Source organism: Anser cygnoides, chromosome 4 (genome assembly GCF_040182565.1).
Source record: "Anser cygnoides isolate HZ-2024a breed goose chromosome 4, Taihu_goose_T2T_genome, whole genome shotgun sequence".
Classification (NCBI taxonomy): domain Eukaryota; kingdom Metazoa; phylum Chordata; class Aves; order Anseriformes; family Anatidae; genus Anser; species Anser cygnoides.
In genome coordinates this window covers 74,455,220-74,482,511 of record NC_089876.1, presented here as the reverse complement: position 1 = coordinate 74,482,511, position 27,292 = coordinate 74,455,220, and the positions used below count along the sequence as shown (strand labels likewise).

The following is a 27,292-nucleotide window of genomic DNA, read 5'->3' as shown; positions in this document are numbered from 1 at the left end:
ACAAAATTACAGATGCTTGGCTTCCTAACCTAAAAGCAACACTTTGTTGAAGTAACCTCAGAGCACTTGACAAAGAGGTTAGAAGGATGAGAATTCTGATGTTGATAGCGGAACTGATCTATCTGAGTTGGCTTATGTACAGCCAAACTAGAATGCAGGACTCCAGAAACCCAGTTCAATGCTCTTACCACTCAGCAACCTGTCTTTTGCTTCTCTCCATTCTAGGAAAAAGCATAAAATTGAGTAAGAATATGCTTTTCCTTACTTATTTTTTTCAAGTAATGATCAAAGCAAGGAAGATATATTCAGCAATACAAATTATTTCTAGAATTATGATGACTACAGAAATCATGGCCTGCTTCATATCTAAATTATATCTACTTTTCCTGGATTATCTCCACTATAACTGATCTTTGGTGACGGATATTAATGTGACAATTTACTTTTTCTAAACGCCTCAAAAATGCAATTATTCTGTTTTCTCCTAAGATCTAAGAAATACAGAAACATGAATAGGGCAGAAAAGCTCTTTTGAACTTGTGAATAAAACTAGAATACTTTAAAAAGCGGCCTACTGAGCAGGCTGAAACAGAGTAGAAATCTACACAACCATTTGCAGCAAACTTATCCAGAAAACTCCTTGCTGTCTGGAGGGATCAGAGGTGGGAAATTATATAGAGCATATTTCTAGAAAATCTTCCATTAGAAAAACTAACAAAATTACTTTCTTCATCTCTTGTCCTCTTTTTCATTTCAACTAGTCACTAGTTTTTACTAGCTTCTGGGGGGACCACTGTGACCCAACTATCTTTAACTTGATTTGTAATCAGTCATATTTTCTCACATTTTTTGGACTATAATGCAGCTTGCTGAACATCAACCAAGTATTTGATCTTCAGCAGTAAATAAACAATTGGCCAGACAACTTCAGAGTGTCATTCCTTGGACTGACTGGAGAAATGAGCCCTCTCATGCTGAAAAATTCTGAATGATGAAAGGCAATTGCCAAGTACTCTGCATAAATTATATTCTTTCCACATGAAGACAGGAAAACAGATTAATAAGAACTCTTTTGTAAATATATGTCATAGCAGAAATAAGATGGTTCGGTGGTTTGCAGAAAAGGAGCAAGAGACTGACTGACTCCTTGAAGCCCAAAATTGAATTTCACTGATACGGTCATAATTGTTTTTCCTTTCATCCCCATTCCAAAGGAAGCAGAAGGATCATGCAACAGAAAAATACAAACTGAGCATTAGGGAGAGACACAGGAAAAGAAGAAACAAACAAACAAACAAAGATTTAGCAAAACTGATTAACTTTCATTGAAAAACAATATCCCTTATGACAATTATTTCAATAAGGGGTTCCATAAAACTCTACATATGCAGACCATATTGTATTTTGGAAAAATAAAATACATTTTTATTTCTGCTGAAAACCAACTAACTACAGGACATTTTTGCTAAAGAATCTCTATAGTTAAGAAATACTATATATGTAATGTCATGTGTTAAGAATGCCATACTCCTTCTGCATCACTTTTGACAGTTGTTTCTTTTCCATTGACAGGCATATAATGCAAATTCAGTAGACGCTATAAGTAATTGTGAGCATGTAGCCTGTGACACTGGTTTAGGATGCAGAAAAAACAAGTTCAGATTCCTTCTCCATCTGTACCTAAATAGTTTAAAAACAAATGGATTCTGAAGTAAGTGGGTCACAAATCTTAGACTTCAAAGTGCAGGACAGGAGAAAACAAAAAGTCTTCCTACATTCCAGAGAACAGACAAAAGCATTTTCTTTATACCCTTTATTTCCATTGCAAGAAGATACAGTCCAAGACAAGATCAGCCACATTGCTAAAACATTGCCTCCTATATTTGATACGGAATTTGCAGATACAGCTTTTCTACTTAGTTATCATATGCTTCCTGCAAAAGCAATTACAAAACTCACTTGACTCTGAATCCACTATAGCACTTAGAATTTAGAATATTTTTTTTTGACAAAACTGATAAGAATGAAGTAATATCACACGAAGTTTATACTTTTGTAATTTTTTTTCCTTATACGACAAAGAAAAGAGTAACAAACTATTCCTCTGCTACCATAATATGGTCTCATCCAAGTGTTCCAATCAAACAGTGTTCTAAAATGATGATGATGATACTATTTTTTAGAAATTCTCTATAGATAATATTCCAAATCCACGAATTGCCTGTAATGCTGTGTAGAGAATGATTCATAAAAGTTCTTTTCTAACAAAGGAAGCAAGTAACATTGAGCATTCTCTTGATTCAACACTGAAAGTAAGATAATAGGGAAACTGCTTGTCAGATCAAGTCTGAAATCTTTATTCATTCTTTAAAACGAACACAAGTAATATATATTAAGGACAAATTGGTACAGTGGACACATTAACATTAGTATTATGTAACTAATTTAACTAAGTAGCTGTATCTATGTCTCATGAAATTTTTCTTGCTTTTTCAAAATACTATTTCAAATTATCATTGATTTACGTATTCCCAAAATACAAGAATGAAAGGGCAGCTACAGGGCAGCTACAGATATACCTACACACACCACTGTCACAACTAATCAGAGCACTATAACACCTGAAGCCAAGTACTTTGTAGGATCCAAAGATCAATCTCTCAAATCTAAAGAAACACTACTACTTCTTTCATCAAAGAAAGTTTTCCTTTAGAAAATAATTTGTGAACATATCTTTAATTCAGAATAGTCTTCAATGCTATTTATTGCTAGTTAATCTCCCAGAAATAACTCATCCTGATACATGCCAAGTATTGCTTTTTTCTAAAAGTAGTTTCAGTGTAATTGTACCTCAGTATCATATCCCAGAAGAAAGCTTGTCATTAATCAGTTCCTTAGCTCTGCTATCCTGGGCCTAGGCTCAGGATCTGAGCAAGACATGACTATTTATGAGCATCAAGCTTAGCTGGGCATCGAGCACTTCCTCACCCATTCCTCCTCTCAGGAATTGGTGCAAACTGCAGCTGAGTACAGGCGGTAGAAGAAAACAGCGGCGTGCTTCAATGTGGTCTCTGATCCAGACAACAGGGGACCAAGAAGACCCTGGGACATACCGTGATGTAAAGTCCAAATCCTGACCATAAGTAATCCCAGGATAAGTGCTTGGAAATGCACTTACATCCCATGCACTCTTGAGCATATTAGACTGCATCGCCCCAACGCAACTGGTAATCTTTTCCTGGTGTAGCTGGTAAAAAGACGCAGGGCGTGGGAGGGAAAACAATCTACACAAAATGAAAATTGAGTTCAAATCAGGAATTAAATGTATTGTTTTTCTTAAAAAAATCTCCTGCAAAATTTCAGCAAAGGAAACTATTTGCAATAAACAAAAAATAGATGAAGAAAGACTTAGAAACAAAGAGCTGTTACAAAGCAAGGTCACTGAGTAATTTTGCGCATTATCTTTTCAGTTATGTAAATCTCAGATTAGGCATGCCTAAGTGAAAGAAAAACTATAACTAATATTTAGGGTAGCACACAATGAAATTAAAAGTCTGACGTTTTAAATGGTAAAAGACTTTTTTCATACAATGCATAACTAGACTGTGGAGTTGATGAGTCCAAAAATACCACACAGTGAGAGAAGAAACTGCACTGTTATATCCACAGATACGATAATGAGCAAAGCATTAAGAAAGGATATTAAAACCCATTCTTTAGAATTTCAGCTAGTTTTAAATATTCAACATCCAACTGAGATCTATGTTGTCCTACTCTTTCCTGCTGCAGGTTTCTCTTCTTGAAGTGTCTGAAAACAAGGTACTGGCTATCTGAACCTCTGATTCAACTCACAGTGTGAACCCAAATGGCAGGCATAATATCTTCAGCAACAATATGAAAGGGTTCTTCTTGCTTTCCAGTGTGTTTTTTTTTAACGTACCTATTATACAGTGGACTTGAAAGGTGATCAAAAGGCATTACTGTTTGAATCTAGAAGGAATCCTACATCCATTTAAAATATTCCTTTTGTGTATGTGTGCAAGGCCTAACACAATGATCTGATAACACTGTTATGGTGCTCTTGCTCACAAGAGGACCACATAATCCTCTAGGCTCCCACGCAGTTAATAAATGCAGAGCCATTACAGATGGTAAATCATTTATTTGCAAGGTATTTTAAAGAAAGTAGTTCTAACGAAGGCAATGAGGGAAACACTTCCCAGGGAAGTGGCACTACGAAAAGTATTTCAATTCCTTATGTTTTATGTTGCTTGAAAAGGTATCTTTTGAAGTGCAGAAAAACTCTTTGAAATAACCTATACATCAAGAAATGCATTGGTTGCAGCTATGTGAGAAATGGGATAACGTATTAAGTATGGCATCACGTCTTACAACAGCCAGAAACAACAGAATGCCTCAGGTCCACCCTGGTGTCTAATCAAGTCAAGTCCTCACTGCAAGAACTAATCATGTTAAATTCTAATTATTTCACACTGAGAAAAAGATAGAACAATTGCTGAAGGCTGACAGGCATTCAACCAAACTGTTTACGTTACTTCTACATAACTCTAAGTAATATCATTTTTCTGAAGGCTCCAAATTGGAATTTTCTTGATCTCTTTCAAATACAAAAATACTGGACAATTAAATATACTGGGAAAATATCTTTGTTCAATTATTTTGTTAGAATTTTTATGTTTTACACTACATTTCACAGTCTTGTAAGTCTATGCCTATTCTGACTTCAAAATTTTGTGTACCAAAAGCATGTCACACATCAAAATACAATGCCATAAAAAGTGACTCTAGCAAGCGTGTAAAGTTACAGACAGGAAAGCACTTTTAGTCAATACCTCTTCAGATATGACCCTTCAAACAGAAAACAAAGGTGCTTTGAAAATGAAATTCTTTTGAACAGCTGCCTAGCAGGACAAAGACATCTGGAAGATGGTTTTCTACAATCCTGCTACAGGGAAATGACCTCTGTGCACTGAAGAAGCCTACCAGTTCTCTTACATGTGAGGTAAAAAGATAAATTAAAAGGAAAATAAAAGCGCCTGGCACAAGCAGTAGCTTTAAAACTATACGCCAAGCCTGAAAAAAAACAGTAACAGCTGATGCAACCCTACCGTACCACACCAGTAATGCCTACCAAAATCTTTTATGAGTCTTGACACAGCTATTCTTTCAATACTTCTTTATACACAAAACATAATTCTAGAAAATTTGATGGTCATTATTTGTTCTAATTATCTTCTATTTGTACTTAGTTTAAGAGATTGAAAGAGACTGGAAATACCAGAAAAATCTTCATTACAAGTTGCAGCTGACATAAATATATCAGAGTGGGGAAAAAAAAGCAGAAAAAAGAAAACAAAAAGAAAACTAAGAGAAGAAAAAGAGAGGAAGGGGAAAAAAACATAAAGTAATGGAAATATCTGGTAGTTTTAAATATGCATTTCAGAGCACCGACTAGACCTACGCACAATGCATGTAAGGAATGTTGTAGATTCTCAACCATGAGTGCAAGAAACATAAATCAATAACATAAATAAAGTTTACTTTTTGTGACCAATCCTTTTTTATAGCAAAAAACTATTTTATACCAAAAATGGTGATCGACAGGACAATTTCCACTGATTCCGATGTGGCCAGTGTGTTCAGAGAGTGGAAGGAGAGGTGTTCTCTTTTCAGCAAAATAACTTTCTAAAACAAAGTTTAAGAGTTTCTTTCTAACCATATTAACACTAGAAACTTCCCTACTCTCCACATTTTTTGGCTACAATTATTAACTGCATTTAACTACTAAGAACTATCTTTGGGTGGCCCAAAACTTCATTTTTAAATTAATTTATTATTCATCCATCAAGAGTATTCACCCAGTTGCAATCCTCAGTCTATGGGGAAAGTTCTCAGTTAGGGAAACCTATCTGCTTCTGTAGAAGTCCTTCAAGTAAAAAGAAAAGGAAAAGTGTAATTCCAATCACTGTAAGAAAGCATGATTTTAATTACTGAGCTAGTAAGTCTGAATGATAATTGGTTGCTTCTTTAGTTCTTTAATATGGAGCAAATACTAGCACAGTCATAACAAATATGACATAGCATTGAAAATCCTTAAATTGCAAAAACTAACCATAACTAAAACTTTGCATGACTGACTGATGAACAGAAGATATCAAAGGAGCTAAGTAACATCCCAATGAAGAAAAAATGTTGGACCACCACAGCTTCTGGTAAAGGATCATCCCTTCCAGCTTCCGGCTGGAGGAAGCAGTCACAAGGCTAAGCCCAAGAAAGCAAGCGAATCTGAAAACAAAAAACAACTTAGCAATAGCCTTGGTGCTAAATACAAAAGAAAGGAACCCCACAGAATGGTTCTTGTGAAATGAAACTGCTGTAATTTACAATGATGCAGGTTAGCATTCATGCTACATAAGTGTGCTATAAATCCCTGTTTGTGCGCTCCTGCTGATATTCTCTGGCTCTTTCTCATAGTGTACATGTGAATTTGGTAGAAGAGTGACTTCAGATGAAAACTTTGAGTACGCCATAAGACCTGCAGAAAATGAGATCATAGTCCCATAAATACCAAAGAACAAATGCTAAGTCAAGAGCTTAACTTCCACTTTGAGCTCAGTAGGAGAACTTTGGCTGGAACTGTAAAAAAAAATAGCTTCAAGCTACGTAATGGAAAGGAAGAACTACAGACAGTCACAGCTACTTCCCTGATCACAGTTTTGATGTTTCTTACACTTCGCTGAGTAATTCTGTGAAGCTGAGAATGGGAAACTACTAATAGCCACGAGTTTAACCACAAGTGACTGTACGAACACAAAGCAGCTATCAGTGGGAGGGCAAAAGAGAGCAGATGATCAGAAAGCAGGCACTCTCAAACTGATTACAGTATTCCCTAGACAAAAGTGAAACATTCTCACTGTGAATATGCATAAGCTGGAGCGGGCAAAACTTAACGTAAGAAATCATATACCGAAAACAGTTTGAGAAGAAAACGATAGAATAGATACCTTTACAACTTCTTGATTTTTCTACAGGAGAACAAGAAAAATAAACTCTGATCTTGGTCTTTTGTACTGCTCCTTTCCATGAGTTTCACCAGTCAGACAGGTTTTGCTACACAGAAGTTATTAATACAAATGTTTTCACCAAAGTTGCTGTACAACTTATTTGGGAACGTGAATGCTGACAAACTTCAGCTGACCAAACCTCAATCAATACAAATATCGACAGTAAAGCACAGCTGACTTCACTGTCCAAGTGAACTTTTCCTCCAGGCAAGAGCCAATTGCTGGCTTCCTAACCTATTTTCTTAATCAGTTAAGTGAAATGCTAGTAAGACAGGAGCTAAAGGACAGGTTAACCTACCTCTACCTCGGTTGTAGTCTTTTGGATGTAGCAGGAGCTGGTTCTGCTCCAATTGATTGTACCAGGCTGCTCCTCTAGGAGGAGTGTTTAAAAAGTTCCCTACAGGAGTGGAGTATTTCCTCAGGGTTCCTCTGAAGAGGAAGACTGAGAGGAATGACACTTTTATTTCTATGCTACAAAGCTGACACTCTTGTTCTATGATTCACATACCACATTGGTGGTCTGGCTGACATTTCAGAAATAGAATACAAAAAGCTTCCAGATTATTATTTTTTTTCAACCAAATCTCAAGGACTCAATTTACCTATAGCTTTTTTTGCTTGTGTAATGAGATGATGACTTGTACTGACTTCTCACACACTGTGAGTAGGAATATACTGAGGAGCAGTTTCCCTGGGGCTACTGTAAAGGACAGGGGAAAGACACATGGAAATGGTCTCTCCAGAATACCCAGTATGCAATGGCTAACAATTTTCCAAGGCAGAGTGCTAGAACAATCTTCATTCCTGTGAGAAAAGAGGAACAAAAGATTAGATTGCTGCTCCCAAAGTCATAATATGGACCCTAATTTGCAACATTAGTCCAGAACTACTGCATATTGCACCTTTTTCAGGGGAATCTACCACTGAGATAGAATTTGCTAAGACGAGAAAAATAATTAACAGTGGAAGTGTTTGTAAAGGTTGTGTTGCAGAATTGCTGAAACAGAATGAGGGAACAGAGTTTAAGGTCTCACAATGGCCTTATTCTCCCCGTGAGGTACATTGTTTGACATGTGAATAGCTCACACATGACCAGAGTGTAACTCCATGAACTTTACAGGGCAAATAGTTCACAGTTCTTTGTGTTTCCACCCTGGGGAAACTGTTACTGCACGTGCTTTACAGTGTGCTGTTCCTGTATGTTTGCACTCTGCTGCATGCCTGGCAGTACCATGTGCAAGAAATCAGGTCCCTCTAGCCAGCACCCCACTGGTTTTGCTAGGAAAGTGCACCTGAGTTACTCAACTGCTTATTCTTCACTGTCTTCCCAAAGACCCCTCTACACATGTCTAAAGGGCAGAGAAATGCATATCATGGTTCACTGTGGAGCCAACTTCAAGAGTAGTTCAACCCACTGCAGCGGTACTACAGCCTCTGCTGGCACAATGCTTCTCATTATGGTATCTCATGAGAATATGGCACAAAGGCTATTAGGGAAATGGCACGCAAACTACTATTCCCTCCTTCATACTTACCCCCAAGGAGAGGACGAAGGATGCTGCAGATGGAAGATGTAGGATGCAATACAGGGAATCGTGGGATTAACTCCAGTGGCTTGCCCGTGACAAGGACATGGAGCGGATGGATAGATTCTGGATATGCTGTAGCAAAGGGTGGATTTCAGCAGAGCTTCTGAGCTTGGGGTGGGCTGCCACTTGATCGTGTCAGCTGGTAAGACCTCAGAAGAATATAGAAATGTCCGTAATAGCGGACATTCAAATTAAAACTGCACTGAAGACATGACAGTTAAAGTGCAGGCACTACTTCCACTGGGTAAATAAAAGAGGGAAGAAGTGGCACATGGGAATATCTGATTTTTGTATGGATCTTTTATTAAAACAAACAAACAAAAAAGGTAGAACGTGTCATTGCTAATAGGGGTACTGAACAGTTGCCACTGCTGTCATAGCTGAAGGCTCTGATGATGACAAGTAGTAGCTCTAAATTGTTGAAGTACAGAGCAGATCAGCACTAAAACACGTTATCTCCCTGAAGACTGCAGCCTATTGAATAGCAAAGATTTGCTAGTTGAAGTCCTTTGCAGTCAACCCTTGCACAAAGTATGCAATCTTTGTGCCAGCTGTTGTTAACATGAAAACTGATTTCTTCGATGTGAAAATATCAGGTATTACATTTACTCATTTAACTTTTTCTATCAGTATAGAAATCACTGGATAAAAATACTGTTTGCTCAAAATAATAATAGAATTAAGTGTGAAGTAAATGCAAGTAAGTAAAAAGAAGTCAAAATATATATTTTTTTTTCATACACAAAAAGAAACAAAACACTATTATTTTACCTATATTTACGAACATCTATGTTTAGGGCTGCATAATATTTCAACAAACAGCGTCTGCTGAATATGCGAACGGGTCTACAGGCACCAACATTAGTGTTGTAAGTAAAAGGTAGTCACTTTTTAATTTTATAAATATTTGTGATGGTAATTGCATATTACAGATTGCAAAGTGAAATTAGAGAGCGACAAGATGTATTTCTTTATCTGAAAGAGGTCACTGTCACAAACCTGTAGTTAACAGAATGATTACAAGGAAAGCATGCATTAAATGAAAAGACAGTAGCAGAAAAGCAGATCTGGAAAGAGTTTTAATAAAAAGCAGTCTCGATCTTTTGGGTGTTCAACTAAGCCAACTAATTAGCTTTGCACAGACAGAGCAAAAAGGCTATTTAAGAAGGATGTGCAATAATGACTTAAAGAAAGGCAATATAAAACAAATCTCCACAGAAATGAGACAAGAATTCATTTTTCCCCGTGGTGCTTTCCACAGCTCCTGAAAGTGTCTGCTGCTGACAGTGAATGAAATAAAAGGGGAGGAGAGAGAACAGAGAGAAAGAGGTGTTATCTTACCAGCCGATGGAGCTTATCGCTCCACTCCCTTCATGACGCTGGCAACTCCTTAGCCTATAAAACGTGCCTTAGCTCCCGGTCCCCTTCTCCTTCAGCAAAACCAAAAGCAAGAGGTGGCTGTACAGAGGAGGAATGGGACTCTGTTCTACCCAGAGGTAGCTCTACTGATGCAGCTAGTGCAGCATTTCTAACGGTCTGAACAGCACAGCCAAAGCTTTTTCTGACAGCTCTCTCCTCCCCAGTACTTGGCTGTGCTGCCTAACTTCTTTTTTTCTTTCTTTCCTCTTATCTTTGGGGGGGATTTTGGAGGGTCGGGAGAGGGAGGTGGGAGAGACGTTCCCTGAAGAAAGGAGAGGAACATCCAAGATGACTTCTGTCCCCACAGCCAACTGGAGCGTGAGCAGCAGGTGGAACAGCAGCCTCGCTGCAGCGGGCGATCCCTGGGGACAGGCGCTGGGAGCCCCAGCTGGAAATGCTTCTACCCCCGTGGCAGCCAACTTCTCCAATCAGTTTGTGCAGCCCTCCTGGCGCATCGCCCTGTGGTCCCTGGCATACGGCGCTGTGGTGGCGGTGGCCATTTTTGGGAATCTCATCGTCATCTGGATCATCCTGGCTCATAAGCGCATGCGGACGGTGACCAATTACTTCCTGGTGAACCTGGCCTTCTCCGATGCCTCCATGGCTGCTTTCAACACTCTCATCAACTTCATCTACGCGCTGCACAGCGAGTGGTACTTTGGGGAGGCTTACTGCCGCTTCCACAACTTCTTCCCCATCACAGCTGTCTTCGCCAGCATCTACTCCATGACGGCGATTGCCGTGGACAGGTGAGAAAAGAGAGGAAAAGCACAGGGGTGAGAGACTGGGATCAGATTTGCTGCTGAAATAAAAATTCAAAGTTAACAACTATTAAGTGACGAGAGGCAGAGTCCTCAATAGTTCATTGATTGCGCTCTTCTCCTTCAAGATCTCTCCCTACCACTGTTTTTCTCCCTGTCTTTGGTCTTTCTCCTTCAGCCTTTCATTTGTTTTACTCTCTTGCTTTCTTTTACAACAAATGCTCCCTCTCTTTGACTTCAGCTGCTCTCTGTGTTCCATCTTCTAGTACTAATTCTGTGACAACAGCTGTTGCTCGGGTTTTTGCTTTCCCCACCTGCCAGAACAGTATCTCTCCCTTAGCTGATGCCATCTAATTCATAATGATGAGGAGCTGTAGAGATTGCATGTGAAGGGAGGGAATTTCAAATTTCCCTCCTCTTTGTATTTCTGCATCTGGCAGCGGCATTTGCCTCCTCCTCAGAAATCACTCCAGACTCTGTTTTTAATAGCTCTCCTCACAGAAAGCTCTGAGCTGCCTGGTTCCTCCTGATTTTAACTAATGAGACTATTTAGGCTGCCATCTGTGCATACCCAGAGGTCTGGTAAGAACGTGGATTCAAAGTGCTTGATTTTTTTTCTGATTACTTGCGGCAAAGCAGCCTTTGAGATTGTGAAAAAAAACAGGACGGGGAAAAAACTTTACGTTTGCGCCCTTGACAGTAATTGAATAAGACAGCTGTAGTCTCCATACAGCAAAGGGGAGATAGAGTTGTCAGATTTCCAACAGAGGTGCCTTAATGGGCCATCCTTCTTAGAAGATGTTGTGATTCTCCACTAGGAAATTTTCCTTTCTTTATGATCATTTTCACACGTGCTGTGCTGGAGGGATAAGTTTACACATGCTTCAGAAAACCAATAAATTCCTGAATTTTCGTTCTGAAAAACAGATTGTTTGTACTTCAGCTCTCTTTTTTTGCTTTTAGCAATGCAGTGAAATTACTCACAAAAGTCCTTTCCACATACCAAAATCATGTTATGCGTCCTACATGAAGTGACGTGGCACAGCTGCAGAACTTTCAGGTGGCGGTAGTTAAGATTTTGTAAGGTTCAACCCGTTTTCCAAAACTTTATAAACGTCTTGTTTCCAGGTGCAAAGACTGGGAAATACATTGCACTTTTCTTGGTGCTGTGCACAAAGACTTGACGATTTTTTGTTGGCTGTATTAATTGCAGATTTTAGGTGGCATTCTCAGCCAGATGCTGAGAATTCCTCTTCTGTAAAGCTGGAAATGCTACTGGAAATGAGATTCGTAGCAGCTCTTCTACCTCTCTGCTCTTGGGATGGGTGAAAACAGGAGGAGATCAGTGCACTTTCCTCCTGCTAGTGATGCACTGTTCCCAACTGTTACTTTCCACAAATAAAGGAGGAGGTAGTGCAAAGCCAGTGATACTATCTTTAGCGAGGCAAAGATTTCTTCCAATTCTTGCCAATTCAGGTTTAACTTAAGATTCTCACCTAGTTTGAGCTTTTCAGAAAGATTAATTTTTTTTTAGTTGATGCTGAGGATTTAACTGTTACTGCTGGAGATGTCAGTGTTTTGGCTGAGCCAAGTTACGAGGATTTTCTGAGTAAGGTCTTTTCATTTTTCTGACAAAAATATCAACAGAGATGTAGTATGTACCATCCTGAAAGTTCCTAAATATGCTAGGAAACTGGAAATAAAGGAGAAGTTGTTTTGTGTAATACAATTCCTTGGGATACAGAAAGATGCTTTTCTGGAGTGAGTGAAGAATAGCTCTGCTCCACGCTGACTGTTAGAAGTGCAATGATCAGATATAAATACATTGGAATGTTTTCCTTGGTTTAACAGTGTCAAATACTTGATGCTCAGTAGCGAGTTAGTTACTGCTGCTACTTCCTCTGATCTATTTTTTGTCTCAAAAAAAAAAAAAAAGAAAAGAAAGAATCACAGCTTTCCCACCATCACCACAATTTCAAAGCTCACCTGCCCCCAGACAAAGACAATTCAAAACATGCCCTTATTCCCTTGGGGGAGCACAGTGAACAATACCACGGCTGGTTTTAGGCAAGCTCTCTGTAGTAGTAAGGAACCTCATTTAAGACAAACTTAAAAGCACTCTGACACTCCTTCCTGATTCACACTGCCATTCCTTTTCCTTTAATACCAAATCACATCTGATGTATTCAGCACCTTTAACCATTTCCTGGTTAACTCTCTGCAGAGTCAAGAGGAAAACTGATGGTCAAAATGAAACGTGAAAAATCTCCTTGGATGTACAGTCTGCCGTATTCCACAGCACAGATCTGCTGGGGGGATATATTTTAAAACATTGGTTCCTATTTGCCTTTTGTAAAAGTTCAGCCAATGCTTCAGACAGGAGACTGTGCTTTAGTTTTGACCCAGTGAAGTCGTCCTTACAGGTTTATATTCATTTGAAAAAAACAATAATACTACAAATCAGGGTTAAGCTACCAAGAGAGCTGAAAGAATGGGATCACGTCAGATGATTTAGCAGTAGAAAGTGTTAACATCCCAAAATACTGAAAAGTCATGGTTTGCAGCTCATCAGAAAGATTTGCTTTTTTGATCATTTTAGACCATATTAACATCCACAGAGAATGAATGAGTCACTGCGACTCTAGACATTACTAAGCAGAGGTCACAGGCAGCACAATTTTCCTTTCATGCCTGATTCTGTGCATAAGGTTTCTGTAGACGATACTGTCTAAAATGTGTACACCGTGCAATTGCTGGGCTGACACAGACTTCTGTGGAGTAGGCAGTTCCCACAGTAGGATGTGCTGGGTCTGGTGCTGAGGATGAAAATGTCCAAGATTACTATCCTGTCTAACATATGGCTGCCTGGCCACTGAACACAGACTCAAATGTGTGGGTTTATTCACGTTTCTGACCACCCCTTCTTCATGGTCTTCTGCTTCTTTTCCAACAGGCTGTTTGCAGTGTACTGCAGGAGTGACACAGGCAGTTTTAACCAAGGCAGCTCAAGTGTGAGAAGCAGCACAGATTTCACTCTGCACTGCTCCACAGGCAGTCATATACTCCTTCTGCTCATGCCCAGAGCTGCACAGTGCCACAGTTACATCACTTCCAGTGGTCACTATAGTTCCTTTAGCTACCTTTTGGGGACGAACTCTTAAAATACTCCTAAAATGAACTGAACAAGGGATAGGCCATCTGGATCCATCCATTGAAGACCCACTGTCCCATTCCCAGTAGCATTTAGCATGCAAAAAGTAGTGGTTCATGTATGCTGATATTTTATGTCCAGACCCAAGACTGTCTCTTTCTAGGACCAGCTCTAAGTATACAGGCCTAGAAGACCTCTGCACATATCTGAGGGCTACAGTGGAAGTTTGGAGATGTAGCAACATAGCATGAAATAGCATGCCTTCAGTAGAACATTAGTTTTTATCTATGCTTTTTTTTCCTGTTATTAGCACATCTGCAGAACGACTTCCTCAGTTACTGTTTTCTCAGCAATTCCACAATGATTTCTGTATTTCATTAAGTTTAACTCTTTGTAAAAGCAACTGCTGTGGAATTAAACAAGGTATTCCAACAGTGACAGTGAGTAGTTGCTGATCCTGTTCGCATCTTACTACTTCTTTCTTCCTAGTATGTAAACAAACTTTTGAAGAACTATTACTTAGGTATTAGGTATCTTCATATGCAAAAGTACTTGAAAAGAATTATATATAAATATGCCAACAGATCATACAAATATAAATAAAATTACATTTACAATACACTGAAATTCTGCATTACTGCAAAACACCCTACAAGGCTCACTGCTGCTCAACACAGGTGAACACAGTAGCATCAAAATGGTGTGCTGGTATCAAGGTTCTAAGTAATTATTCTTTACCAATTATTGGGAAAAAAGAGAAAACCATGAATTTCACCTAATCTTTTTAAAGATCAGAGTCTGCCAAATGTTACCCATCTATCCTAGCCCTATACTCTGAAGAAGTCCTAGCCCATTTTTCAGGTCTGCTAATTGGAGTGTCAAAGCTCTTACAGTACAATAATGACAAAATAAAGTCCTATGTTAAAGAGAATTCAAGTTTCGTGGACTTTTTTTTAATCCCAGAACTTCCCTCACATGTTGTGTTCACATGAACTTCAGAGCTGTTACAATGTGCTGCCTCTGAGAGCCATTAATAATGACAGTCCCATAATTAACTTCAAATCAGAAGCTTATCGAAGTAAATCACCATTTTTTAAACTTAATGTACCAAAGTCCCATTATGATTTCAATAATAACTTCATCTTCTTTGGTCCTTCTGATAGAGCAAAATGCACTTTTTCTTGCCCTCCACAGAACTGTGTCTGCAACTATATTTTTAAGAGGAATGAGGCTATTAAAATTAGAGCTGAGACAGGTACTTTGGCACTCTTATTCCTGGTACCTCAGACAGCCTGTTTAAGCAGGACTACACAGCACCATGTGGTTGCCCTGGATAACAGGTTGATATGAGGCATCAGAAAATGACGGTCTTTTTTAAAGTTTGGCAGACTCAAAGAATCAAATCAACAATCAAACAATTTGCAGCAGAAGGAAAATCAGAACCCAAGAGCTATGGGCCCTGCTTTCTCTTTCCCAGCACCCTTACACTCATTTTGCTGAACATGAATCAAACTCAAAATCAAATCAACCTTTCCTAACAAAATATTGGATAATTGCAGAATCTCTGTGTTTCAGAATATGACTGAGTCTTGTTATTACAGTCTCTGCTTCCTTTTGGTTGCCCTTCTCCTTTCTTTTCAATAAGCTTCCTTAAGTTCTCATTGTTCCCCCTTTCTACATCGAACACTACTATAGCAGATGGTTTGGGGCCTTTATTGTTTCTTCCAAGATGTTAAAACTGGGCACACTAACCACTATTTGAAAAATAATATTTAAGCCAGATTCTAGGCATTGTGTGAGATCATCTCAAGAGCCTCTTGTCTACTTTGGGCTTCTCCTTGTAGATACTCCATAGAGCAGTCGTTAATGTTGTCTAAGCATTTAGTTTATGTCTACACCAAAGTCATTATCATCTTCTATTATTATTGCATTACCTGCTCTCACAGCTTTTCTAATCTCCTTTGGCATTTCACCATTATTACTGTAAATTAGCTGAGTATATAATCCTAAAGTTTATTTTTTCAGTCACATTTGGAGTTTCAAACTGTAAAATTTTACATTGTTTATAAGTACTTTTGCTTTATCTGACTTGATTTTAAACTATATTTAAAATTCTGTTTCATTCCTCTTATTGAATGCTCTAACCTCTTCTTTTATGAACCTTTATACTGCAGTGTTAGGTTCTTCCTACCAATTTCCTGGTATATCTATTGCATCAATATCATTATTCAAAACTTGTCGGTCTTGTTTTCTACCTTATTTCTTAGGCTTCTAATATATCTACAGAAGTACACATATACATGGGTCAGTTTTCTATTTTCCAGTAACATTGCTCAATTACTAATGGTTGTTAATAATTCCTCTATATAGTCATATAGTCATTAGGCTTCAGCGTAAGTAATGAGATACAAGCCTGTAATAGAAGACAATTGCAAGCTGTAAGCACATGGTTCAGTTTATCAAACAAAACCAGAATTCATCATGTGTACATGGTATCACTCAAATACCACCTAGGCTCTTCAAGCTCTCTAAGTGTACGCTGCCAGAAGGGCTATTGTCACAAAGCAGTACCGCAAGCCCTGTAAATGAATCTGTTACTGAAATCCTGAAGTAGGCAGCTGGCACATTGAAAAATGCACGTTCTTTCCAGCAGAATACATTTTGGCATCTGGCTCTGAATGAGTTTCTATTCCTGGGATAAATTGTTCAAGGCCTTCACGTGCCTTAAACATTTTAAAACTGATAAACCTGTCAAACCGTACTTTTGCATCTTTGTTGTAGAATAACATTATGTAGCTAATTGCCTGAGTGTCACCTGTCCCACGTGCTCAGAAACACCAAAGAATAGGGAAATGCGTATGTGAAATAATGACATCAAACATGTCTAATAGGCTCGGATATGGAGTGCACAGGGCATGACAGCATGTTGTCATGGTATGGTAGCAGCCTCAGCAAAGGACGCATGCCAAAAACATATATGCTAGTATTTGTATTGGTAATTGAACTCGTACGGGGCATGGTACCAAGCTTTTTGTGCTTGGCTCACCACTGCACAGAGGAGGCTGAAGAAACGGCAGGCAGAAAACCTGCCCAGCCAGCTGCCGTTGCCTGCACACAGCTCAGCCCAAACAGACCTGCAGACTTTGGCCTCTCACTCCCCTTCTCTCTGAAAGTCATTCAAAGGAAAGATGTCTCAGAGAATTGATTTCCGTGTACAGGGAAGAGAAGAGAGAACTTGCACTGAAAACCAGGTAGAGATGAACATAGGGATGAGAAACAAGTCAGATGGGTTTCTTTCCAGGTTTCTTGTGCTTTACAAACTGTCTTCCACAGACAGAACCTCCTTATATCTGAGAACGTTTTCATCCATAAAGATGGATGAAGGGAGATTCTATAACCTCACAATGCTGTTTTCTCACATCTGATTGTTATTTAGCTTTACCTGCCTCTGGTATCCTATAACTGTACACAAAATACCATCTGCCTTTCCCCCAAACTAAAGCTTAATGCAGCTTTTTGTCCAAACTAATGGATGACTTTATAGTATTGCATCAGCCTTGGTCGTTGAGTACCATGAAGAGAAAAATGCAAATATATGCTTTTAAAATTATTACTATTATTTCTATTTTTACTATTACTACTTTGCCAGTCAAACAATAGAATTCAAATGGGAAATACCTTCCCCATTCTCTGTGTTCCCAGAATTTATATTTTTAGATGAATCATGCGATATTTCTGGATTCCAGTATCTAGGATGCCCTCTAAAAATATTAGTTTTCAGAACTAAAGAGAAAAAGTTGAACAGGAGAGCTTTAAGGGTTCAAAAATCAAGAGGTGAAACACAAAGGATTCTGTTTTAAATGTCATTTATAAGTACACCACATGACTTGGGGCCCTGAAATGATTTTCTTGGTTTGACAATTCTCTCTTTCTTTCTTTCTGAGAAAAGAGGTGAAATGGTTTCGGCAGAATATCCTGATCCAATTGCTTCAGACTGTCAGAGACAAGAAAAATAAGCCATTTCTTGCTGTGGTATAAGCTCACAATGATCAAGCAAAAATACAGAACCTTTGGGTTTTTTGTCAAAATTATTGTCGGAGTTACATTATTGGTAACATACTGAGACAGTTTGGGAATAAATACAGGCACGACAGCTTTTTTTTGCTTGTTTTGCATTGAGTAAATACTCGATTTAACAAGCTGCTTCATAAAGTGCAGTGAAAAGACTGAGGTTGATAAGCCAATCTCTCCAGCAGCATAATCATATAGAATGGTTTGGGTTGGAAGGGACCTTAAAGATCATCTAATTCCAGCCCCCAAGCAACGTTTACAATAGCAACTAACCCCAAGTCTTCCTGTCCAAGGCAGGAAACAACATCTGACAAGTTCAAACCAGATGTTCAAATGAGAATTTCATTTTAGACAGTCTCTTAGGCTTAAATACATTTTTAAGTGCCCTTATCCATAGCTTAATAAAAACTATTGAAAGATACATCTGTAGTCTATTGTGGAATATAACCTGCAGCACTTTTCCAAAGATAGTTGAGGGCTTGGTTTTGTTTTGTTTTTGTTTGTTTTTCTTGAATATTATTGTCTACATACATGTATTTCTGATTGTTTAGCAAAGAAAAGACAAATTTGTATCATTCACAATATTTATGTCTGGCCAAAACAAAGTTATTTCAAAACAAATGCAGCCCACCACCCCATAGCAGGACAAGAACCTAAGTATAACTCACGGTTGGATAAACTAGGTTGGTTGTTTTGTATTACACTCATCTTTACAGTTTTAACACGGATTAAGTCAAAGTTTTAAAATGAACTATCACTGGCCTCTAAATCAATTTTAGGGATGAGAACAGAAATTTCCTAGGGATACATTCTGCTGACCACATAAAAAGACCCTGATTTTGATGGGATTTCTCCTTCGGTCTTAGCCTGCAGAAGTCATCCTAATGTAAAGCAGAAAGTTTCTCATCACAAAAGGTGTTCACACATAGATAAATGACAGCTGTAACAGGGCTGTGTGTTTTACTGTTGTGAAGTAAGGGTTCTTTATCATACATTGCACTGAAATAATTCAATTTTGATTCATAATAAATGACTCATTACCAATTGCTATAGTCAGTTAATGAACCAAGGTGTCAACAATCTTCTTATAATCTGACAGCGTCTGAGCTAACTATGGAGAATGGAATAACCTATCTGTCTCCATATCTGTCCTAGCTATTCATCCTGGCAAGGAGAAAGAAAAAAGCCATTCAGATGGCAATGTCAGAAATGTAGGCAATAACAGAGCAGGCTGTGGTCTGTGCATATGGAGCTGTTTTTTCAAACTTTGCATAGAAATTGGTTCTTCATAGCCCAGGTAGATTGAACTCAAAGAAAAGGAGAAACCGAAGCTCTCCTGTCAGGAGAAGTCCCTTAGTCCAATTTATGAGAAAGACCAACGAAAACTGTTATCCCTTTTCAAAGAATATGCATAGCTACAGCATACCTCCCATAAAATCAGTTACAGACACAAAAATTACACACATTGTCAATAACTGAAACGTTCCTCAAATAGGAAGCACTTTTTAGGAGGACTCAGCCCTTCTGAGGAATATCATAGAATCAGGTTGGCTTGGGTTGGAAGGGACCCTAGGGGCACCTCATTCCAACCCCCCTGCCGTGGGCAAGGATGCCACCCACTAGATCATGTTGCACAAGACCTTGTCCAACCTGGCCTTGAACAACTCCAGGGTGTTCAATACTGAATACCAGTATTCCTGTTTTAAGGGTTCTGATATGTATGATGTACCCAAAGCAAAGCACTGGGCATTACTCTTGATTTTACACAAACTACGGTATTACCCGCAGCTTGTAGCAGGTCAGCCATTCCCCCCAAGCAGCACATGTGTCTCTGGGTAAATCAAGTCCAAGTCACCCCTTTAGGATACAGCTCACTGACCTCTCAAACCTACAGAGTGTTTATTTATCTATCACACTGTCACATGCTCTTTCTTTAAGCTGTTAGCTCTAAGGTGAACACTGCATAACAGTAACATCGCTCCTTACAGATCCTTCTGGCCACGAAAAAACATTCTTGTTCAACCAAGACAGTCCTACAAAAATGCCAACAGCCATGCTCCTTGCAGAGAAAGTTAGTCTCAGTGAAGAACACGGATCACTTCCACAAGAAAAGATTGAGGACTTGCACTGGTGGGCAGAAATCAATGTAGAAGTTGCAGATTTTTTTTTTTGTCAATCAAAAAATGCCTCTAAAATCTCAATGTTCATTCAGTCTCCTTTAATCTACTCTACCCACCTTACAGAGACATTTTATAGGACTTTCAATGACCATGTTTTAAATAAGGGACAGGGAATCACAGCAATTTCCGTAACTAAGTTTCTTAATTACCAGTTGATTCCAAATGCAATGATAGGAGACAAAGTTTCATATCAGCTATTTTTAGGGAACAACAGCATCTGTGTGTTCATGAAGTGCACTCTGCTATCTGCCATTGACAAGCCACTTATATGCATGCATTATCATTTTCTCTCAGTCTCTTCCTTTGCCAAATCCCTGTTGCAATCCCTCCCTTTGACAAATTTCCTGTTACAATCTGGGGGTGAACTGATGACTTCTTTCTCCACTTGATTTTATAAACGCACTGTAAACAGGTGAAACAAATCACTTAGGATGATTAAAGGATTCCAGCTGTATCTCCAGATAGGAATTTGTAGCATCCAGTTTTCAATGCAGCATTTTTTGTAAGTGTCCAATGTATCTTTGCAACAATTTTCTAAATAATGTGTTAAAAGGGGAAAATTTTCCTGTCTGTATTAACCAATGCATGCAGTCTTACAAAAAGCTGAATTAGGATTATTTTTTACCTTCTACTGTCAGGACCATAATACACAAACGTAGGATGATTTCATAGTACTTAACCAGCTACCTGTCTCTCATGTTCTTTGCAAACTGTAGCAAGCACACAGCTACATGATTATGCTGTCATTATAAACAGTAATTTAAAGGGTTTACCAATGTTATTCAAATGAGGATTGTTTTATGGTTTCAGAGAAAACAGATTTTTTTTTTATTTGACAAACCTAAGAAACAAGTACCAAACAGTAAATTGTGGACTTCAGCCAAACTGAGCAGATCTGAAAGAAACTTCATCTTTCATAACCCTAGCAGATAAGAAAACAGTCTTGAAGGAAGGGAGCACTGCAGCAAGCACATCACCATGCGCCAGCCACTACACCTTGCAGCCTGACTGATTTCTCATCAAGTTCAATGGAAGGGCTCTTGGTGACTTCAGCAGTAATTAGCTAGGAACAAAGAGTAACACCAGTTAAAGCTGAAAGAAGAGTGATGTCAGTGGGATATATTGTGATCACAGAAAAAAAATAAAAAAAGAAAAGGCTAGTGATGCTAGTGATTAAAGTGCTACCTAAAAATTCTTTAGAGAATGCACACACTCAGAACACAGTGCAGACGTTGAATAATTGAGATTCTTCCGAGTGTTGGCTTGAATCTCCACCTGCACATATTTACATTATTAAATTTCCAAATGTGCATAGTCCATTTTATAATTACCTTGCAAGTGTTAGTGTTTATGTTGGATAGGGTAATAATGGTTTTTGCTTATAGTGATAAATGAGCATAATAAGATAATTCTTCTCGGTTGATATGTACTTTAGATTCAGCTCCAACCCCCCCCCCCGCCCTTTACCATGTGGAACAAGCTATCTGTGGCATTATTACCAGCTTCTTCTGGAGTAAGAAAGCATTAGAAGTCCAATCCTGAAACTGAAGATCTCAGTGAGAGACTGAACAATAAAAGTCCAATGACTGCAAAGCAAATGGGCACAGCAACTCACTGAATAATATTTGTGTGGCTACAGAACTTGTTTCAGCAGTGTAACCAGTCTTCAGTTGCTTGTAGTCATCATAAATCATCCTTCAGTGATCTGGCTATCACCCTTCAGTGTTTTCTCCCAACCCAAATTCTTTCTTTGCTTCTCTTTCTAATTTCCTGACATTCTTGTTTCACTTCTGTTCCTATGCATTTGCATTCAGCAGCCTGTTCCCTACCTCCGTTCTTTTGCTTTTGCTCCAGATCCTGTATCTTATCATTCTCCCTTTTATTCCTGGCCTCCTCACACAATCCTGTTTCTAGTAGATTTTAAACATCACCATTCAGTCAACAATTCAGACAGAATTTCTGCTGCTCTTCCTTGTAACTGGCACTTTGGCATTTGTTTCTGGCACTTTGCCATACGAAATGTATGAAAGTATATGAACTACAGTAAAGGAATGAGCCCTAATGATATAGCTAGACCATGAAAGAAGACAGGCAGTTGTCAGCCGTGCGTAACTGGATGGTATAGGTGCAATATCCTGCATCATACAGACACATTATCTCACAGTTAGCCTCCTCACCTTCACTCATTTTCCAAGCAACACCTAAGCACAGCACCTCTAGCCCATTCTAGCAGGAGCTTTCATTCTTGATATGTGCTTGCAGCCCAGAAAGCCAACCGTATACTGGGCTGCTTCAAAAGAAGCACGGCCAGCAGGGCGAGGGAGGTGATTCTCCTTCTCTACTCAGAGCCTCCTGGAGTTCTTTGTTCAGCTCTGTGGGCCCCAGCACAAGAAGGACATGGATGTATTAGAGCAAGTCCAGAGGAGGGCCATGAAACAGAGCAAAGGGCTGGAGCACCTCTCCTGTGAAAGCAGGATGAGGGAGTTGTGGTTGTTCAGCCTGGAGAAGAGAAGGCTCCAAGGAGAACTCCTAATGGCCTTCCAGTACCTAAAGGGGGCCTTCAGGAAAGCTGGGGAGGGACTCTTTGTCAGGGAGTGGAGTGACAGGACAAGGAGTAATGGTTTTAAACTAAAAAAGTGTAGATTTAGATTAGATATTAGGAAGAAATTCTTTGCCATGAGGGTGGTGAGGCACTGGCACAGGTTGCCCAGAGAGGCTGTGGCTGCCCCATCCCTGGAGGTCCAGGCTGGATGGGGCTTTGGGCAGCCTGGTCTGGTGGGAGGTGTCCCTGCCCATGGCAGGGGCTTGGAACAGGATGGTCTTTAAGGTCCCTTCCAACCCAAACCTTTCTATGATTCTATGAAACACCCCAGCAAAAATGAAGAGAGCAAAGGCAAGGGCCAATTGAAAAAATAGCGACTGCTCCTTGAGGAGATAGACAAACAACAACTCACACCTCTCAATACCAGCAACGGCTAGGTACCATTTCCAGCAAGAATTATCGTCAAGAGGGGGTAAGCTTCCTTCACAAATGACAGCTAACAGTTTGAGAAGGACTCAGTTCTCTTTTTGGCATCTTTTGGCTACATAAATTAACATCTGGAGACAGCTCAGCTACTCAGATATTTTTTAAATTTTGACTGACTATAATTTTCCCTAGAAAAACACTACCAAACTCATATGACAAAATTTGAACAAGTGTAACAATTGCAGCTATAAAGCAATATCTCACTATGTTAATTAAGCAATTTTGTTTCTAAGAAAAGCCACTCAGGGAACATTAGATACTTAATTGTAATTGTTAGTCTACTAGTAAATTAGAATAAAACAGATTTGTTATCACAGGTTCAGTAAGAGAGAGTTGTCAATACTCTCTGGTCACCTAAGCCTGTCCTACACGAAGGCGTTATTGAAGGAATACTCAAGGCTCCTCCACCTCCTTCCCATTTCATTTTGTTTGTTAGAATGACTGACTGCTATGTTTTTGTAATCCATTTTCTGCAAAAGCTAGGCAGTTAGCTCATCACTCAAACTTCATCAACAAAGACAAGCAGAGTGCTTTTCTTCTGATCCCTGTCCTTTGGCTTATCTTGCTCAGATAGCCAACAGCTAAAATTTCTATTAGCACAGCTGCATGAGTCATTTCACACAAACAATCCAGCACTTTAAAGGGCAGTCACCAGACAGGGAGGTATAACAACACAATTTTGTCTTAGCCAAAGAGAAGTATTGTTGGTACCTACTGGGAATAAGAATAATATATCTGGGAATAAGAATAATTTGAACGTAACAAACATCTGACAATAGTACATAAAATAGTGTCAATCTGCAATCTGAAGAAAAATAACAATTGAAAGGAATGATTCCAGGCTGGGAGGAGCTGCCTTAAGAGTCCTACAGGCATATGAAAATGATGACTTGCTTATGGGTTACCACCTACTGCAGGTACAGATGATCAAGCACTTTGGACAGTATACGGCAACCCACACTCAAACTAAATCAGTTTGAGAGTCGGGATTCATGACTACAAAGTTATCATTACCAGGTTGGGAGAGAGGAGGATGGAAGTAAGGGGTAGAGGGTAACAATCCAATTGATGCGTATTTTCATGAGATCTGCTACTATTTGAGGACAAAACACCGAGCACTAGAATAGAGTTATTTCCTCATAAAGTTAGTATGCAATACCAAAAGCATTGGCTTTAGCTCCCCGCTCCCCCCCACCCAAAAAAAGAAAAAAAAGAAAAAGAATAGACTTGAAATTCTAGATATGGAAATTGAGGATTCAGAACTGAATTTGTTTTCAATCACTCTGTTTCTGACAGCATTTAGATGTTTTAAGGTATTAGCATAGTTAATGCTATCAGGGGCTGAATGCCACAACGATGGCAGATGTTGGATTTATCATGTGTTTGATGGTTAACCATAAACTGAGGGATTTTTTTTGCTAAAACACATATCCATCCTATAATTACCTATCTCTCAAGTATGAAATTTTCAAAAAGTAGGAATATCTCAACTGAAGTTTGTTCGCCATAGCAGGTAAATATAGATGCAAAAGATTACTTGCATGTTTTTTTATCCAGAGCATTTCTACTATAAATATTATTTTTAGTGGCTTGTACTTAAAGACTTGGGCAAGTCTTATATGTGTAATGTAACAACGAGGACAAATCACAATCACACCTTCCTTTGTTTTAAATGAGTAACTGTAGTAGATCAGAGTAGATCAGTAGATCCAGAAAAAGGATTGATTCAAATCAATGGAAGCTTCTCCACTGATTTCAATGGACTTCAATTCAAACCCTTCCTAAAAATCTAGCAAACTCTATGAATTTGGATGTGCATAGACCCAAGCACTCACCTACCACTGTAAGAAAGGTTTTCATGATCTAAAGCTGAAGGCAAAGATGAGAACACAAAAAGTAAACGTCATGAATGGCTTTGAAAATGTTATGATCTATGAATGCCCAAAGGACAAATATAGACAAGAAAAATAACAGTAATCACACATATGTGTCACTTTGGAAGAGGATCTTCTAATTCAACCTTACCTACACTCATTACCTGTGAGCATAAATTGGTGTTATAACTTCTAAGCCCCACAGCAACACGTAAAGTCTCAACAATAGAAAAAAATATACAAATACAATGAGAAAAAGTGATTCTTTTCCACACTCTTTGATACCTTCAGGATACAGTATTGCCATACAATGCTTTTTAATGTGTACATAATTTCCCACTAAAAAATAAATAAACCTCTGGATCTATCCCACTCCATCTTTATATGAGATAGAAATGTACAAAAAGAGTAGATGAAGAATCATAGTACTACTTATTGCAATTTCTTTAGAAGGTATAAATGACACGAGGAGAGAAGCAGTACTGGAAAGAGGTGAAAATATTTTATCTGCACACGTAGGCAGGAACAGGTGTAGTTTGATTTTCTAATTGCACTTAAAACCTGAAACAGACAGGGAAAATGACAGTAACCAGGCTAGAAGACTGGAGACCTACAGTGAAAGCCAAGACAAAGTCACAAACAAGAGGGCCTTTGGGAAACCCCTGATATACTCCAATAATCTTGTCAAAGATGATCAGATAACTAGACACGTACTGTGAAAGAGAGTAGAAGTATATGGGCCATAATTATTCCCTGGCAGTGAGTTTGTTTCTTCCTGAATCACTATTAATCTCTGTGACTGATGACAAACTGTTGAAACTAATCCAGGCATTCTCCTAGAATTTTGTAAAACTGTCAGTAGTGAAAAATTCAAGCTGGTTTTCATATTCATCACAGTTTCCTGCCTGCTTCAGGTGTTTTCATACTATATGAAAACAAACAAACAAACACAAGGAAACACAGAAAAGAGTATTTAAAATTTGTTTTCTTTTGACTTGTCCTAGTTTTTTCCTCAGGAGCTTCTTACAACATCACCATTCTAATTCTGATTCCAGAAACACAGTGTACAATGTCTATGCTATCAATGACTGCAGCAGGCAGATCTCCAGTCTCATGAATGAGCACAGACACATTGAATACTTCCATGGAAATATGTTGATTTAAACTGCTGATCTGTTAACTCCTACATTCACTCACAAAGAGCACTGCATTTCAATATTGAATAGAAAGATTTTTCTAATATGCCTGGGGAACCCTCTGGCTCTGGAGCAAAACATAAATGTAAAAACAATTTATTTGTGTTTTTTTTGGAAAGCATTAGTGTGTCAGATTAAAAAACATGTAGTTAGTTATTCAGTATGCTCCTTCAGTATACATATATTTATGTGTACATAACAGTGTACATAACTGTTATGTGTATATACAGACAGTATCTCCCTAGTTTTACAGAAGTCCATAAATTTCTCTAAATGTGATTCTGGTTGATACTTAACAGTATTCTTACCAACAGTGGAAAGAAATTGGGAACTGTTTCTATTTAACTAAAACTATTAATAATTTGGCAGGTCATTATTTGGTCATTGATAAATGAAACAACATAGAGTGATCAGAGAAGTTGGCTGAAAAGATGTCAATTTAGGGTTGAGTCTAAAAATCAAAGCAGTAGTCATGGTAAGAAAATGTAAAAAACATGGAGTTTGTGGTACGAAGTATGTAAAATACAAAACCTCTGGGTCTCCTGCATTCCCTGCATCCGTACAAAGATCAAAGGACAGAAAGCAAGATGTGCTTTTCTCTTACTGTCTGTCTTGATGTTTTTACTCTAAAAAAACTTTAAAAATTTTACTCTTAAAAAACCTTTAAAATTGTAATTATTTAGAGTAATATTTTAATTCTTTTATATGTGTTCTTCTAAAATTATTGATATACGTGGATTGCCAATACAATCACAGGGCAGCAATAAGAATGCTATCCCTCCCTAGAACATGGGAGCTGAGAAAGCAAATGAGATGTTTTCATGCTTTATGCATGTATTTCTCTTGATGCTCTTATCCCTTCTCCACTACCTGAGGCAAAGCTCGTATGGTTCCTTTCTCCATCTGTGTATGAACCAGCTGCAGCCCGGGGTTCTTTG

General features: G+C 38.6%; 1 protein-coding gene and 2 long non-coding RNA genes across 10 annotated transcripts in view; 1 reads left to right on the top strand and 2 right to left on the bottom strand.

The window, feature by feature from the left end:
* The window catches only part of LOC106045331 (uncharacterized), a 259,361-nt gene that overhangs the window by 145,781 nt on the left and 86,288 nt on the right, over positions 1-27,292 (bottom strand). The window lies entirely within an intron of this gene.
* LOC125183090 (uncharacterized) lies at positions 1,390-10,154 on the bottom strand. The gene is made up of 4 exons (XR_007164236.2): positions 10,016-10,154; positions 8,621-8,823; positions 7,026-7,889; positions 1,390-3,247 (listed from the first exon to the last, which is right to left on the bottom strand). It is a non-coding gene; the product is annotated as an uncharacterized lncRNA (long non-coding RNA).
* TACR3 (tachykinin receptor 3) overlaps positions 10,058-27,292 on the top strand; it is a 40,133-nt gene continuing 22,898 nt past the window's right edge. Inside the window, exon 1 of the mRNA XM_013195759.3 lies at positions 10,058-10,842. Coding sequence (XP_013051213.3) covers positions 10,382-10,842 — 461 coding nt within the window. The 5' untranslated portion in view covers positions 10,058-10,381. The remainder of the gene's footprint in view (positions 10,843-27,292) is intronic.